Raw genomic sequence first — 13650 nt, 5'->3', positions numbered from 1 at the left:
CATTTATCTAGTCTGGATGTGAATTTCAGTGCCTCCTGGGCAGAAGGGGGTTAGATTAGCCATTTCTGGCAGATCATATGATAATTATCCTCTCTTTGATTTGTTCTACAGTTTAGCCATCATAGCCTTTTTGTGTATTACATGGTATTTACTGTGTGTTCTATTTTGCTAGCTGCCGGAATGCAGTATTCCAGAAATGGAATGGCTTTTTTTACATGGGCAGGCACCGGGAATCGAACCCGGGTCCTCAGGCATGGCAGGCAAGCACTCTTACCTGCTGAGCCACCGTGGCCCATGGAATGGCTTTTTAAAGGGGGAATTTAATAAGTTATAGTTCTAAGCCTGTGAAAATGTCCAAATTAAAGCAAAGCTATAGAAATGTCCAATCTAAGGCATCAGGGAAAGATAACTTTGGTCCAAAAAAGCCGATGAAGTTCAGTGTTTCTCTCTCAACCGGAAAAGCACATGATGAACATGGCAAAGTCTGCTAGCTTTCTCTCCAGGCTTCTTGTTTCAGGAAGCTCCCCTAGGGGCGTCTTCCTTCTTGATTCCAAAGGTCTCTGGCTGTGTGGTCTTTGTGGTTCTCATGTTTTTTTTTTTTCTGAAATGTTTCCTCTTTTAAAGGATTCCAGTAAGCTAATTAAGACCCAGCTGGAATGGGTAGAGTCACATCTCCATCTAATCGAAAGTTAATACCCAGGCCATGGTGGGTCAGTGGCACAGTTCTCGCCTGCCATGCTGCAGACCTGGGTTCAATTCCTGGTGCCTGCCCCTGTATAAAAAAATAAAATAAGAAAGTCTTTATAGAAAAAAAAAGTTAATACCTACAATTGGGTGTGTTACATCTCCATGGAGATAAGTTAAAAGTTTCCAACCTATATTATTGAATCAGGATTAAAGAAATGGCTGCCTCCACAAGATTGGGTTAAGTTTAAACCATGGCTTTTCTAGGGTACATAATCCTTTCAAACCAGCACATCATGCAAATTTAGGAAGTTGTGTGATCTCTGGTCTTGCCTCATCAACTTTATGAGCTGGGATAGAAGGATGGGTTTTGGGACAGCTTCACGCTCTCTCCATTGTGAGCTCAGACTTTTTTGAACCTGGGAGTCTTCAGGGCTGGTAGATTCAGAGTGGTTCAGTAACTTAGGCAGGTCCCACCTCTGCTCACTGCTGCAACCCTCCACCCCCAGGAGGCCCAGAGCTGCCCACGGAACCCTGCTCTGCAGGTGGGTTCTCAGGCTATGGCACGGCACTCCTTTGTTTGGTTTTAGATGTTGCCCTCTTTATAACCTGCAGGGACATGCTGGCAGTTCAGATGCATGAAATAATAGCAGTAGCCTGGCAGGTAAAGAACCTCGACTCTGGAGTCCGAACAACCAGTTAGGACCCTGCTCTGTGGCTTCTCAGCCATGTGACTTGGCGTGTTCAGGCAGGTGACCTGCAGGCCCTGTCACCTGTGTAAAGTGGTAACTCATAGCCCTTATGTCTGAGGCTGTGGTGAGGCTTAGGTAAGTGCTTCTATTCATAGAAGGGTAAGTGCTGCACATAGTAAGTGCTCCACAAATGTTTGTGCTACTTTATCATCACTGGCCTACAGATATCACTACATTGGCTAGAAATCAATTCAGTATTAAGGTACTGCCTGGTTCTTTTAAAAGTCTAGGTTTTACATCAGCTACTTCCATCTCACTACCCCATGTTATCGACAGTCCCTTCAACAGGAAAAAGTTAGAATGGGCATAGCCCAAATACCCCTAAAGAGTGGGAGAAAGATCAAAGGTGATGGAGTTATACAGAGAAGGTAGGGTTTAACAAATGAATATGATTGCTAAATCATTATATTGGTATTTCTTTTAGTCTCCAGTATTTTAGAGTAGCTAGAAGTAAAAACCTAAAATGGTGTAATTATAACCCAAACCAAACCATGAAATCTGTTCTACAACTAATTGTTGCTATGTGCTTTGAAATGTATTGCTTTTTAGTATATATGTTATTTTTCACAAAAAAGAAAAAATATATTTATCCTAGCCTCCAGTGTTTTGGAGCAGCTAGAAGGAAAAATCTGAAATAGTGGAATGGTAACCCATAATAAACTCTGAAATCTGTTCTGTATCTAAAAAAAAAGTCTAGATTTTAGCATTTTTGTTTTATTTTGTTTTTTATTCTCTTCAAACCCTTGTGTCTTCATTTTAATATTTTGATCATTGAGTTATAATTTTAATATTGGAAGCAATTTTAAAAATTTAATCGTTTCACCCCCTTGTTTTACTCTGAAGCAGAACTAGCAATGCAGCTGAGACCTTACCACCTACTCTTACAATGTTACCATTTTTTATCCCCTCGATTCTACACCTGAGCTTTCCTTGGATGTGCAGATGACACAGGTGGGGTTCATGTGGGATCTTGGCTCCCCCTAGTCCTTTTTTTTTTTTTTTTTTTTATTAATTAAAAAAAGAATTAACAAAACAATTAGAAATCATTTCAATGTACATGTACAATCAGTAATTCTTAATAACATCACATAGTTGCATATTCATCATTTCTTAGTACATTTGCATCGATTTAGAAAAAGAAATAAAAAGACAACAGAATAAGAATTAAAACAATAATAGAAAGAAAAAAAAAACAAAAAAAACAAAAACAAAAAACCTATACCTCACATGCAGCTTCATTCAGTGTTTTAACATAATTGCATTACAATTGGGTAGTATTGTGCTGTCCATTTCTGAGTTTTTATATCCAGTCCCGTTGTACAGTCTGTATCCCTTCATCTCCTCCCCCTAGTCCTTTTGCTTCAGAAAACAAAATGTATCAGGTTGGCCTTGGATGAGGGAAATGCTTCATAGAAGCTTATGATGAGGCTCCGGGGTTTAACCAGCACATGCCAGCATATTTAATGTGAAATGTAGAAGGCAAGGCACAAATACCCTTTGTGTTAGCCTCTCCAGGGAAGGAGTAGGAAATTCATCCTGGGACAGCAAATCTGTGCTTGGAAACATTTCAGCAACAGGGAAGGCCTGTCCTGAGGCCAATTGTGAAGTACAAGAGAAATCACCCTGCTTTCTACGCTACTTTCTTAAAGCATAAAAGACATGACTGCTATAATAGGATTAGGGGCCTTTTTTGTTGTTTTGTTTTACCTGATTATAGTATAACTATTTTAAAGAAAATATTTGTCTGTGGCTCTAACCCATAGAGTGTGAGCTGTGCCACTACTTGGGGGTGCAGATCTCCCGGTGCCCCCTCGCCCCTATTGGCTTTTTCTCACAGAGGGCTCTCAGCTTTGCACATACAAACCAACCACCCCCTTCCTGGTACCCCCGGAGCACTGCTCTCGCCTCCTTTTGCGGTTGTCCATTTGGGTACTCGTCATGCAGCCCTGTGCATTCTGCAGAGACGTCTGACAGGCTCCTGTTTCATGGCTCATGCATCTCGCCTCTACTGTCTTGTCACCTGGCCTGAGGAATGTCAAAATGTTGCTTTGCACAGAGCTAGTGAACAGTTTAAAAATTTTTGAATCCCTCTGTTAACCTCACACTACAATCCAGGGATTTTGTGTTTTGGAAAAATTGATACCGAGTGTGAGCTCATGATTTTAGGTCAGTCTCGCCACAATTATAGTTGTGTAAAATAGTTTCACGTATGTGCAATGTTTTCAGCACTGCCAAATGTCTCAGACTGTCTGATAAACAGACTGTGATAAGAGGCTAAATCATCACTGACCAGAGCTGTCATCCACTGCAGATGTGTTCAGAAATCTCTCTTTCTACCCCAATTCTAGAGGGTTAGATAGTGCTGGTTTTTCCCTGTGAACTTACAAGGTGCTTAATGGTCTAGGTAAACTTTATTCTCACAAATTTGCTCTCCAAATATTAGGAAGTGGGTTTGTTCAAAGATTGGGGTGCAGGAAAAAAAAGAGAAAACCAGAAATAAGGGGCTTCTCTTGAATTAGCATGACCCCTTATTTTTAACATTTGAGGTTTTTAAAATTGTGGCCTGAGTTCTACTTAACTGACCCCAGGAGTATTAGGTTACAGCCTCCAGACATGCACCAACAGTGTGACCTCAGGATGTCATAACTGCTTTGTGCTTCAGTCTTTCCAGGGGCAAAATGATCATAGTATCTTCCTGGGCTGATTTGAAAATACAGGTGACAGTGTGTGAGAAACTTGTCCTGAGCACCTTCAAAGAAAGTTATTTTGCAATGTTAGTAATTACATGTCTTGTCCACCCCTACCCGTAGGGCCTGCCGTTAGCACATGCACTGTGGAGGCTGGGCTGGCCACCCTGTCCTGCATTCCCCACGTATTTACTTTATGAGTAATCCCTGCCAATTCCACTGAATGGTAGAATTGAGCTTTTGCTGAGCATTTTTAAGATTCTGCTCATACAGATACAGAAGTTAGCCATTTACAGTACTGGGAAAGGAGAGGCACTCAACAGTTTCTGTCTTAAAACTAACAAAGCCTAACAGAGATCCAAGTCAGGCTCTTTTGCCCGGAGTGGAACCAACAAACATTTCCCTCTGTGACTCATCACCTACCTCTGGTCCAGAACTTTCTCTTTACATGTGAGGAAACTGAGGCCCAGTGGGGGGAAGCCCTTATCCACTTATTGCCCTTTATGGTAAGGACTGACTTGAACCTGAATGCAGTTTTGCTAACCCCTAGGCCAGCATTTTCTTCCCGCATCGCCATGCTCCTTGTGAGGTGGACCTTGGGACAGCTGGCTTGAACCTCAGCAGGAAAGGTCACATCGAAGGAGATGGTCTCAGCAAGTGGTGGACAAGGGAAGAGGCTTGAAGTTGCTCAGCCAGAGCCTTCCCCAACTCTAGCTGCTTCACCTGCTCTTAATGTACCCCTAGGGCTTTTAAGTACCTGGAGAACTTAGGGTGTGGCCCACAGGTACCTGCCCCACCCTGGGCCTGAAGCTATAACAGGATGCCAGGCTAGGTGCTGAGTGCCTGGGGCATTAGACAATGAGAACCAGCCCCTGTCCCTCCAGCTCTCCCACTCCGGAGTAGGCAGTGTGGAGGAAACTGCAGCCCCGGGGGGCATTGTGCCCTAAGGGAGGCATGGGAGTGCTGAGAGGAGAAGCCCAGGATGGATGCTTGGGTAAGGAGCAGCACAGAAGAGGGGCTGGCAAATCTCAAGGGCTTTGGAGTCAAGCTGACCTGGGTTTAAGGCCCTCCTCTGAGTGACTCCAAACAAGTTACTTAACCTTTCTGAGCATCCACTTGTTTTGACGTTAGTGGTCATTTCTTCCTCATGAGGTTAGTGGTCCCATGTATCTACCCACACAGCCCCATGGACCAGCATCTCTGCTCTGTGGCACTTTGAAGCCCCTCTAGTCACCTCCGATTTTCCAATGACAGCAGTAAGCCCGGAGTGGCCAAAGAGCTGTACCGTTGGAGCTCTCTGCAGTGTGCACTTCCTGATCCTACCTTTGATCTCTTTTTTCAGATTCATGTGCTCCCAGCTGCCCAATCAGGTCCTGCAGAGTATCAGCATCATCGACAGCCCCGGCATCCTGTCTGGGGAGAAGCAGCGCATCAGCCGAGGTCAGTGCTGCCTGCCCCCCGCCCCCCAGCACTGCCTGGGGGTCTCGGTGGGGTCAGCAGAGGGTCTCTGTCTGCTGTCACAGTCAGGCTGTCCTCCAGGACAGCCACGGCCAGGGCACCCCACAGCACCCCTGGGCAGCCCTGGGATTCAGAGCTGGAGAGGCCCTAAGAAACAGCCAAGGTTTTGCCCTTTCAAATGAGAAACTCCGTGGAATCTTAGCCGTCACCTCTTAATTCCTTTAAACCCTGTCATCTATTACTAATACCCACATCAGATAACTTGTCAGAGTTTAAGACAGGATACTCATTGCTAACTATTCAGTTGAACGCATAGCAAAAAAAAAAAAAAAAATCAAAATCAAACTAGTCACAGCAAGGGAGAAAAGCCCCTCCCAGCCGCTTCCCTACCTGGTTGGTATACATTCCACTCTAGTAACCCTTGCATCATTCTTTCACTGAGCTACCCTTTTCGGGTATCTGTTTTGCACCAGACACTGTGCCATGTTCCGGGGATGCAGAAAAACAGGTGCAGTTTCTGCCTTCGAGGGGCTTAAAGTCTAATGAGGAAGACAGATATTAATCAAGTTAGCATATAAGTAAATGGAATGGGATAAGCACTATGAGATATGGGCCTGGGTGACAGGGTGTAATAGAAGGGGGGCTCTGGCCTGGCCTTGGGGTTATGGGAAAGGCTCCCTAGGGGAAGTGACATTTGAACTGGGTGCTGTAGAGGCATTACTTAAGGGAAGCTCTGGGGTGGGGAAAGTGCAGGCCATCAGTTCAGAGGAGCTCTACAAGGAATAATAAATACTTGGTAAAGAACAGTGACATTTGGGCTTCTTTAGCCTGCAGAAGACAACAATGAGGCGATGACTATTTCCAGACCCAGGCACTGTGGTTAAACAGATGGAACTGCTGTTCTCTTCTTCCATCCCACCGCCCTTCAGAGAAAAGGGCCATCAGGGAAAGGGGCCGGCCAGAGGACACGGTTTACTTGTACAGAGGAAATGCCTGACTATATGGGCATCAGGATGGATTCCTGTGGTCACAGAGGCAGGTCAAGTAATTCCCCTGGCCCTTGACACGCAGGAAAGCTTCCTAGAGAAGCTTTGTTGAGAGGGAGGAGATGGAGCAGATGAATTGCCACTGTCACCTCTCCCTGATAACTCTGCAACCCCTTACCTGTCAAACTATGAAAGAAATGCTGGTGTGCCAGGGTGTGGTGTGCCACCACCTCTCATGAAGCAGAAGTACAATTGCACAGGCCATGGGGACACCTACCATGGTAGAAAGCCAGGGTTCCGTGGTAAGGTAAAGAAACGCCTTGCCCTCCTTTCTCATGGCATTTGGCATTTCAGAAATGCCAACTCTACTGTTTCCTTGGCCTCGCAGAGAGCTCAGTACTGCCCTGCGATGAGGTCACTGTGTGCTGCTCTTCCCAGCGCTTGCCCTTCTGTGTTTCACTATTAAGCAGGCTGGGCAGTCTAGCCAGGGACTCAGCGGGCCGCAGAGGGCTTACATTGCAGCTGGCCGCCCTGAGGCCACCAGCCACTTTGCAGTCACAGAAAAAGAGCTGCTGTTCTTCTCTGCTATGGGCACCTTTGTTAGTTTTATTTTCAGTTATAGAAATAATAAATATTTAATGTAAAGGAGTCAAACAATGAATAAGGACATAAAATAAATCACTCTCTGTCCCAGATAATAATTATGAATGGTTTTCTCTGGCTCTTTAGAGACTGGCCTGTACACATACAAGCACATTATTTTTAACAGGAAGGCATTTACCATGCATGCCCCCTGAGACATGATTTTTTCCATGTGACAATCCAGCCAACACATCATTCCTTTTAGGAGCTCTTGTGTTGCATCATAGGGACACAGCGTAGTTTAACTGATTTGTAGATATTGTGATTATTGATATTTTTTCACTTTGCAAACAGTGCTGGTTATCTTTTTGTTAATCTTTATACCTCATTGCCAACAGATTTTTTTTTTAAAGAACCTTTTTAGGAACATTGATTATGCCCCAGAAGGATTGCTTTGCAGATAAAATAAAGCAAACCCATGTTCTATTGTTTTCCCAAGGTGCCCATGTCTCACTCCATCCTCATGTCTGGTCAAAGTATGCTAGTAACAAATCTTCCTTTTTACCTCTAAATATTAAGACCTAACTGTTTCATCCCCATCCATTTATCTTCAGCAGTAGGTCTTTGGCCAATGTCTGATTTATCTTTTTCAGAATTTCGCCTTTGCTTAGTAAGTGTAAGTGTCTTTCAAACTGCATCTCCTTTACAATTGCGTTGTGCTGTCAGTATGCTTTGAAGATCAGTTCTTTTTAATGCTTTATAAAAATATGACTCATATCCTAGTCTAACTTGCCTTGGCATGTTCTTACTCACATCCTATGCACAGAAATAGCACATGGTGCTGCCACCCTGATGGACATGGCAGCTGGGGCAGAAGGACAGCGAGCTCCAGTGACAGCACTTCCCACTGTGGCCGGGTTCTCAGGCTCAGCTGCTGTAGGGTCCTTGGAGCACACTCAGCTGTAGGTTGGAGTCACTCAGCTGACATTTTCAACACATCAACTCCAAAGAATAGTATTTTAAAGCTACTTCAGCTTAAACTGTTGCAAACAGTACCGCTTCTCTCACATGTGCTCTTATCTGCTTCCATTCCTCCAGCTAAGTCAGATCACAGCATCTTGTTCACCAGGAATGTGTTTCAGGATTAGGTAATGTAGTGAGTACATATTGTGATCCCATAAAACGTTTAAAACATCCCCCCAGGTTCTTTACTAGTCAGGTCTTTGCCTCTCTTGCAGGTATTTAGCCTGCAAGAGAGGAAAGGTAGCAGCTGATGAGCCACCACCTCCACCGCCTTGTCCTTTTTCCTTCCTGCACTGGGTGTATTGACCCTCAACAAGCTGAGCAACTGATTCTCATCAAATTGGTCCCTCTTATACTCTTAAAGTGTTTACCTGAAGTGTATGTTAATAATGGCAATATGATAACAGCCACTATATAGCGAGCTGAGCCCTTGCTAGGTGTCTACCCTGAGCTAATCATTTAGTGTTCATATTCTAACTTAAACCTGAAAGCAGTCGGGGGGAACAAAGCTCAATCATGGCCGAGGAAACTCCCACCCACCGTCACTCCACCAGAAGAGCAGAGCTTTCTAGCAACAATGAGATTATTCCCCCAGCACCTAAGCCGAGGGTGACAAGCTCTGTGGCTAGAGAATGGACAGAGAAAATACTGTTGAAAAGGTGCCACTTTTGGAGAATGTGCTTGGAGGAGTGACTGCTTCAGGCAGTAGCTGGAGGCTTCTGTGTGAGACCCAGTGTGCCCGCCGGCCTGCAGCGGGTCCGGGCACACCCGGGCATGAGAGCCTGCTGGGCAGGAGGCGTAGCTGCGGAATGAAGCGGGTGAGCATGTGAGGCCCGCTAAGCACCCCTAGGTAGACCCTCTGACTCCATCAAGCCCAGCGCTCATCCCAACTTGGGACGAGATAGGTGATGGTGCATTGTGTTGCTTTGCTGGGGGGAAGGTGAGGTCAGGCGGGACAGGCGGGTACCTGACTTGGGGGCTGGCCTCACATTGTCACTCGCAGCCCTCGGACACCTCCAGGGCACTACCGAGGGTACCAGAACTCTGGGGCCGGTTCGCCTTACTGAGTGTATATCCGCAGTAAGAAATCCTAATTCCTGGATGGTGAAAGCAAAGGTGAGGACTGTGAACCTGGGGTTTAGTCGCTACCTCACCTGGGAGTTCCATTCTTCCTCGTTAATTGCTCTCTCTCTTGTTACCTCATAAACCTGACTCCCTTCTAGCCCATGCGGAGGGGGAGGGGGAGACAAGTGTGATTATAAGGAGGACGTAGGCATTTCTCAGTCTCTAGGCCAAATAGTCACTAGGCGACTAGAAAAAAACACAGCATAATGGTTGTGGTGGTGTTAGGTTTGACAAGAATGCATTTTCAGCATTTTGGGGGAATAAGCATTATCTTATTATAATGCTTATAATTATATTATAATAATAAGTATTAACCTCTGTATTAGGAACTATATAAATGAAATCCACTAGAACGATTGATTCTGGAGCAATTTTTAATACACTGCTTTATTATGGAAACTTGTCACCCTTTACATGCTTCTAGTTTAATTTATTTAGAAGGAAATCTTTAGGAACAAAAGATTATGTGTAGTTACTAAATCATAGCTTTCTTTGTGTGTGTGTGTGTGTGTGTGTGTGTGTGAAAACATATATAGAAAGAAGCAATAAATTTCAAAGCACACCACAAAAATTAGTTGTAGAACAGATTTCAGAGTTTGGTATGGGTTACAATTTCACAATTTTAGATTTTTACTTCCAGCTGCTCCTGGGCATTGGAGACTAAAAAAATATCAATATAAAATCAGCATCATCTTCGTTTGTTAAATCTGTCTTCTCTGTTGTAACTCTACCTTCTTCTTTGATCTTTCTGCCAGTCTTTAGGGGCATTTGGGCTATGCCTGTTCTAATTTTCTCATGTTGGAAAGGGCTGTCAATACTATGGGATAGTTGATGTTCTGGAGAGGCCAACCCCTCTAGATTTCAGGACTTATCTGGCCTAGGAACCCATCTGGAAGTTGTAGGTTTCTGGAAAGTAATCATATAGTGCATGAAATCTTTGTAGAATCTCAGCTAAAGCCCTAGGTGTTCTTTAGCGTTGACAGGAATGAAAACCATAGCTTACTTGGCTGACATAAAGGGCTGAATTCCTACCAAGCAGAAATAAAAATGTTTTGATAGGTTTATAATAATTTTATTATGATCAAGTAATAGCTACCTGAAAATCCTACAAACTTTTCCTCATTTTTTTCTTTTTAGTAGTCAATAAATTAATGTTCAGATTTTTAAGATTTTCTAAATTATTTTCTTGAAGTAGGTAGGTGAAATCTGAGTTGGTTCACTCTTCAGAACATTCTTCAACCTCTGGCAACATCCAGATTTTTGACACTCTGTGATGGGGAAGGCGAGCACATTTGCCTGCATATCCTTATTTTCATTCCCAATCTCTTATCAGTCTGGCTCCTGGGCTGTTTTCTTCCTGAAATGCTGTTTATTCCTTACTGAGCCTAAATATAATCTAGGATTTATTCCTGCACTCAGCGTGATTGTGGGTGTGTTTCCAACCGCTCCGCACACACATCTGGGTTCTGGTTGCAGTCATAGGGTCCCTGTCTGAAAAGGGGAACACTTTGAAAAATTCTAATGTGGCACCTGGTCTGCTTGTCCATTCCATATGTTTAGCTCATAAGCACTTGAGGTGTTGTTTTAGCAGTAAATAATTATTCCTTCAGGCTCCTAGAACATAAGGTTTTGTGTAGTCTTCAGTAGACTTGACTTTGATAACAAAAAATCATACCATTTTTTCCATTTAAAGTGTAAGTAACTCTAGAAGAAAAAAAACATTCTAACAGATTATCTGTTCTTTCAGGACCAAAAGCTTGTCAAATGAAAATTTTAGTTTCTTCTTCTGATGTTTAAGCCTTCTCTCTATTAATGCTTGCCTCTTCATTATAAGTCAATGATTATAACTGAGAAGATGGTGAAAAATAAAAGGGCAGAAAATGTCTTCCTAGTAAAAGCAATAAACAGTAGTAAGGTGTGAAACTGGTGGACCTACCTGTACTGCTGGTAACATAAGCTTCAAAACCATTGATTAACGTTTTAGCATTTACATATAAGCATTACTTAGGTCCTTCTAACACTAAGGAATATGGAGGAAAAGCCCTCAAGAATAAAAAAAAAGACATCTGAAAACTGACAGGTAAACATGTATGAGCTGTTTCCAGGTTCCACCAACCGTGTACAAACATGGTGTCACAAAAAAATTGAAAGATCTAGGAAACAGGGCATGGAGATCCAATCTATAATTAATAAAGGTGCCAAAAGAAATATAAGAAGCTGAAACAAACCTCCCAAAGAAGTAGAGCAGGCTAAAACAAACCATAATCTCAGAAGTACAAACACACCTTCTTGACAAGTTTTTTGAACTTAAAAACAACAGGCCAGATTTTGAAAGCTGCCCAGTAAATGAGAGAGAACATTTAGAGATGACCAGGTAAGAATGGCTTCTCCTCTCAGGTTTTTGTGATGAGAAGGGCTTGAGAGGAAAGCACACACTAAGAGGAATGAGTCTTTTCTCCTGAAGGTCTAGGAAGAAGTGAACAAAATGTTAGCCAGGCTCAGCGGCAGCAAAGATCCCTCTCAAAAGCACCAGGAGACCTGAGAGCTCACAACACATCAGAAGCAGGTACATCCCAGGGCAAAGCCAGTGATGGGGGCCATGCCAGTCATGTTGGACACATCCGCCAAGGACAATAGGTGTACAAGCACTGGCATTCATTACGAGTCTCTGAGTTTGTGTTGATGCCTGTCAAGTACCCCTGTTAGGAACCTCAGGACTTACTTTGATACTGTTAGGATTAAAAGAAGGAAATAAAAAATAATAGGGGGTGTTCTAGTTTGAAAGCTGCCGGAATGCAGTATACCAGAAACTGAATGGCTTTAAAAGGGGAATTTATTAAGTTGCTAGTTTACAGTTTAAGACTGTAAAAATGTCTAAATTAAAACAAGAGTATAGAAATGTCCAAATTAAGACACCAATAATAGGCTACCTTCACTCAAGAAAGGCCGATGAAGTCCAGGGTTTCTCTATCAGATGGAAAGGCACATGGTGAACATGGGGACGTCTGCTAGCTTTCTCTCCAGGCTTCTTGTTTCATGAAGCACCCCTGGGGGTGTATTCCTTCTCCATCTCCAAAGGTCTCTGGCTGCGTGGACTCTAGTGGTTCTCGTGGCTCTGTTGGTGACTCTCTCCAAAATGCTACCTCTTTTAAAGGATTCTAGTAAACAAATCAAGACCCACCTGGAATGGATGGCGTCACATCTCCATTTAATCAAAAAGTTAATACCCACAATTGGACGTGTCACATCCCCATGGAGATAATCTAATCAAAAGATTCCAACTTACATTATTGAATAGGGATTTAAAAAGAACAGTTACTCCCACAAGATTGGATCAGGATTAAAACATGGCTTTTCTAGGGTACGTAATCCTTTCAAACCAGCACAGGGGGATGTGAAGCACCGTGATCGGCTCCCTCCCTCTGGTCACCATACAATCCAGTACAGCCCAGGACCGTCCTGGCTTCCAGGCAGCACCGCACCTGGCAGACACCTGAGCTCACTGGAAACGCAGCCCTTATTATAGGTACTGCTCCCGTTCCCTCCTACTCCCCGTCCTGTGGCTGGTGCCGGGACTTTTGGGTTTTGTTTTGTTTTGTTGTTTCTTGGATATATAACCTGGCAACAATTCAAGCTCCTGTCCCTGTCGCCTTCGGTTCCTCCCAGCCCTGATCAGCAGCCCTGTGCCTTCACTCTTGGATCCAGGAGTTGCATGGACAGAGTCCTGAGGGCCACCAGTGGAGGCTGCCCTCCAGGTTGACGGCAGTTCATTAATGAACAAGTTCAGTCAAGATTAGTAGAGCTGTTAAAAGGGAAGAGTTTAGCTTGTATATGTTACAGAATAATGATTAGAAGAAAATACATAGGACGGCACAACACAGTGAACCCTGATGTAAACAAAGGACAGTAGCTAATCATACAGTTATGAAAGTATTCTTTTGTGGATTGTAACAAAAGTACCGCGCGAATGCAAATGTTGACAATGGGTGGTATATAGGAATTTTATATTCCATGTATGATTTTTCTATAAACCTACAGCTTCTCTAATTAAAAAAACAATGGGGAGAAAAAGTCACACACACACACACACACACACACACACACAAAGATTAGTAGAGCTCCTATGTGCCAGGTACTAAGCCAGGAACTGGGAGAATAAAGATGAACAAGGCCATGTGCCTGTCCTGGAGTCGCTACAGCCTGATGTGGCCATTCAGCCTGTCACTAATCCACCAGATTGTTCTGAAAGATATTACCTAAATTGAGAGTCATTACTCGTTCAACAAATATTTGGTAGGCAAACAAGTTGGGCAAGTTTGCTGCCTTATGGAACTTAGACTCTGATGTGAGAGT

At 43.6% G+C, this 13650-nt stretch overlaps 1 protein-coding gene across 1 annotated transcript in view; it reads left to right on the top strand.

Moving 5' to 3' along the window:
• EHD4 (EH domain containing 4) overlaps positions 1–13650 on the top strand; it is a 92438-nt gene that overhangs the window by 31024 nt on the left and 47764 nt on the right. Inside the window, exon 3 of the mRNA XM_077127549.1 lies at positions 5466–5563. Within this exon, the coding sequence (XP_076983664.1) occupies positions 5466–5563 (98 nt within the window). The remainder of the gene's footprint in view (positions 1–5465; positions 5564–13650) is intronic.

This window comes from Tamandua tetradactyla, chromosome 14 (genome assembly GCF_023851605.1).
Source record: "Tamandua tetradactyla isolate mTamTet1 chromosome 14, mTamTet1.pri, whole genome shotgun sequence".
Lineage (NCBI taxonomy): Eukaryota > Metazoa > Chordata > Mammalia > Pilosa > Myrmecophagidae > Tamandua > Tamandua tetradactyla.
Note: the sequence above shows the minus strand (reverse complement) of the source record. Positions and strands in the feature narration are given on the sequence as shown.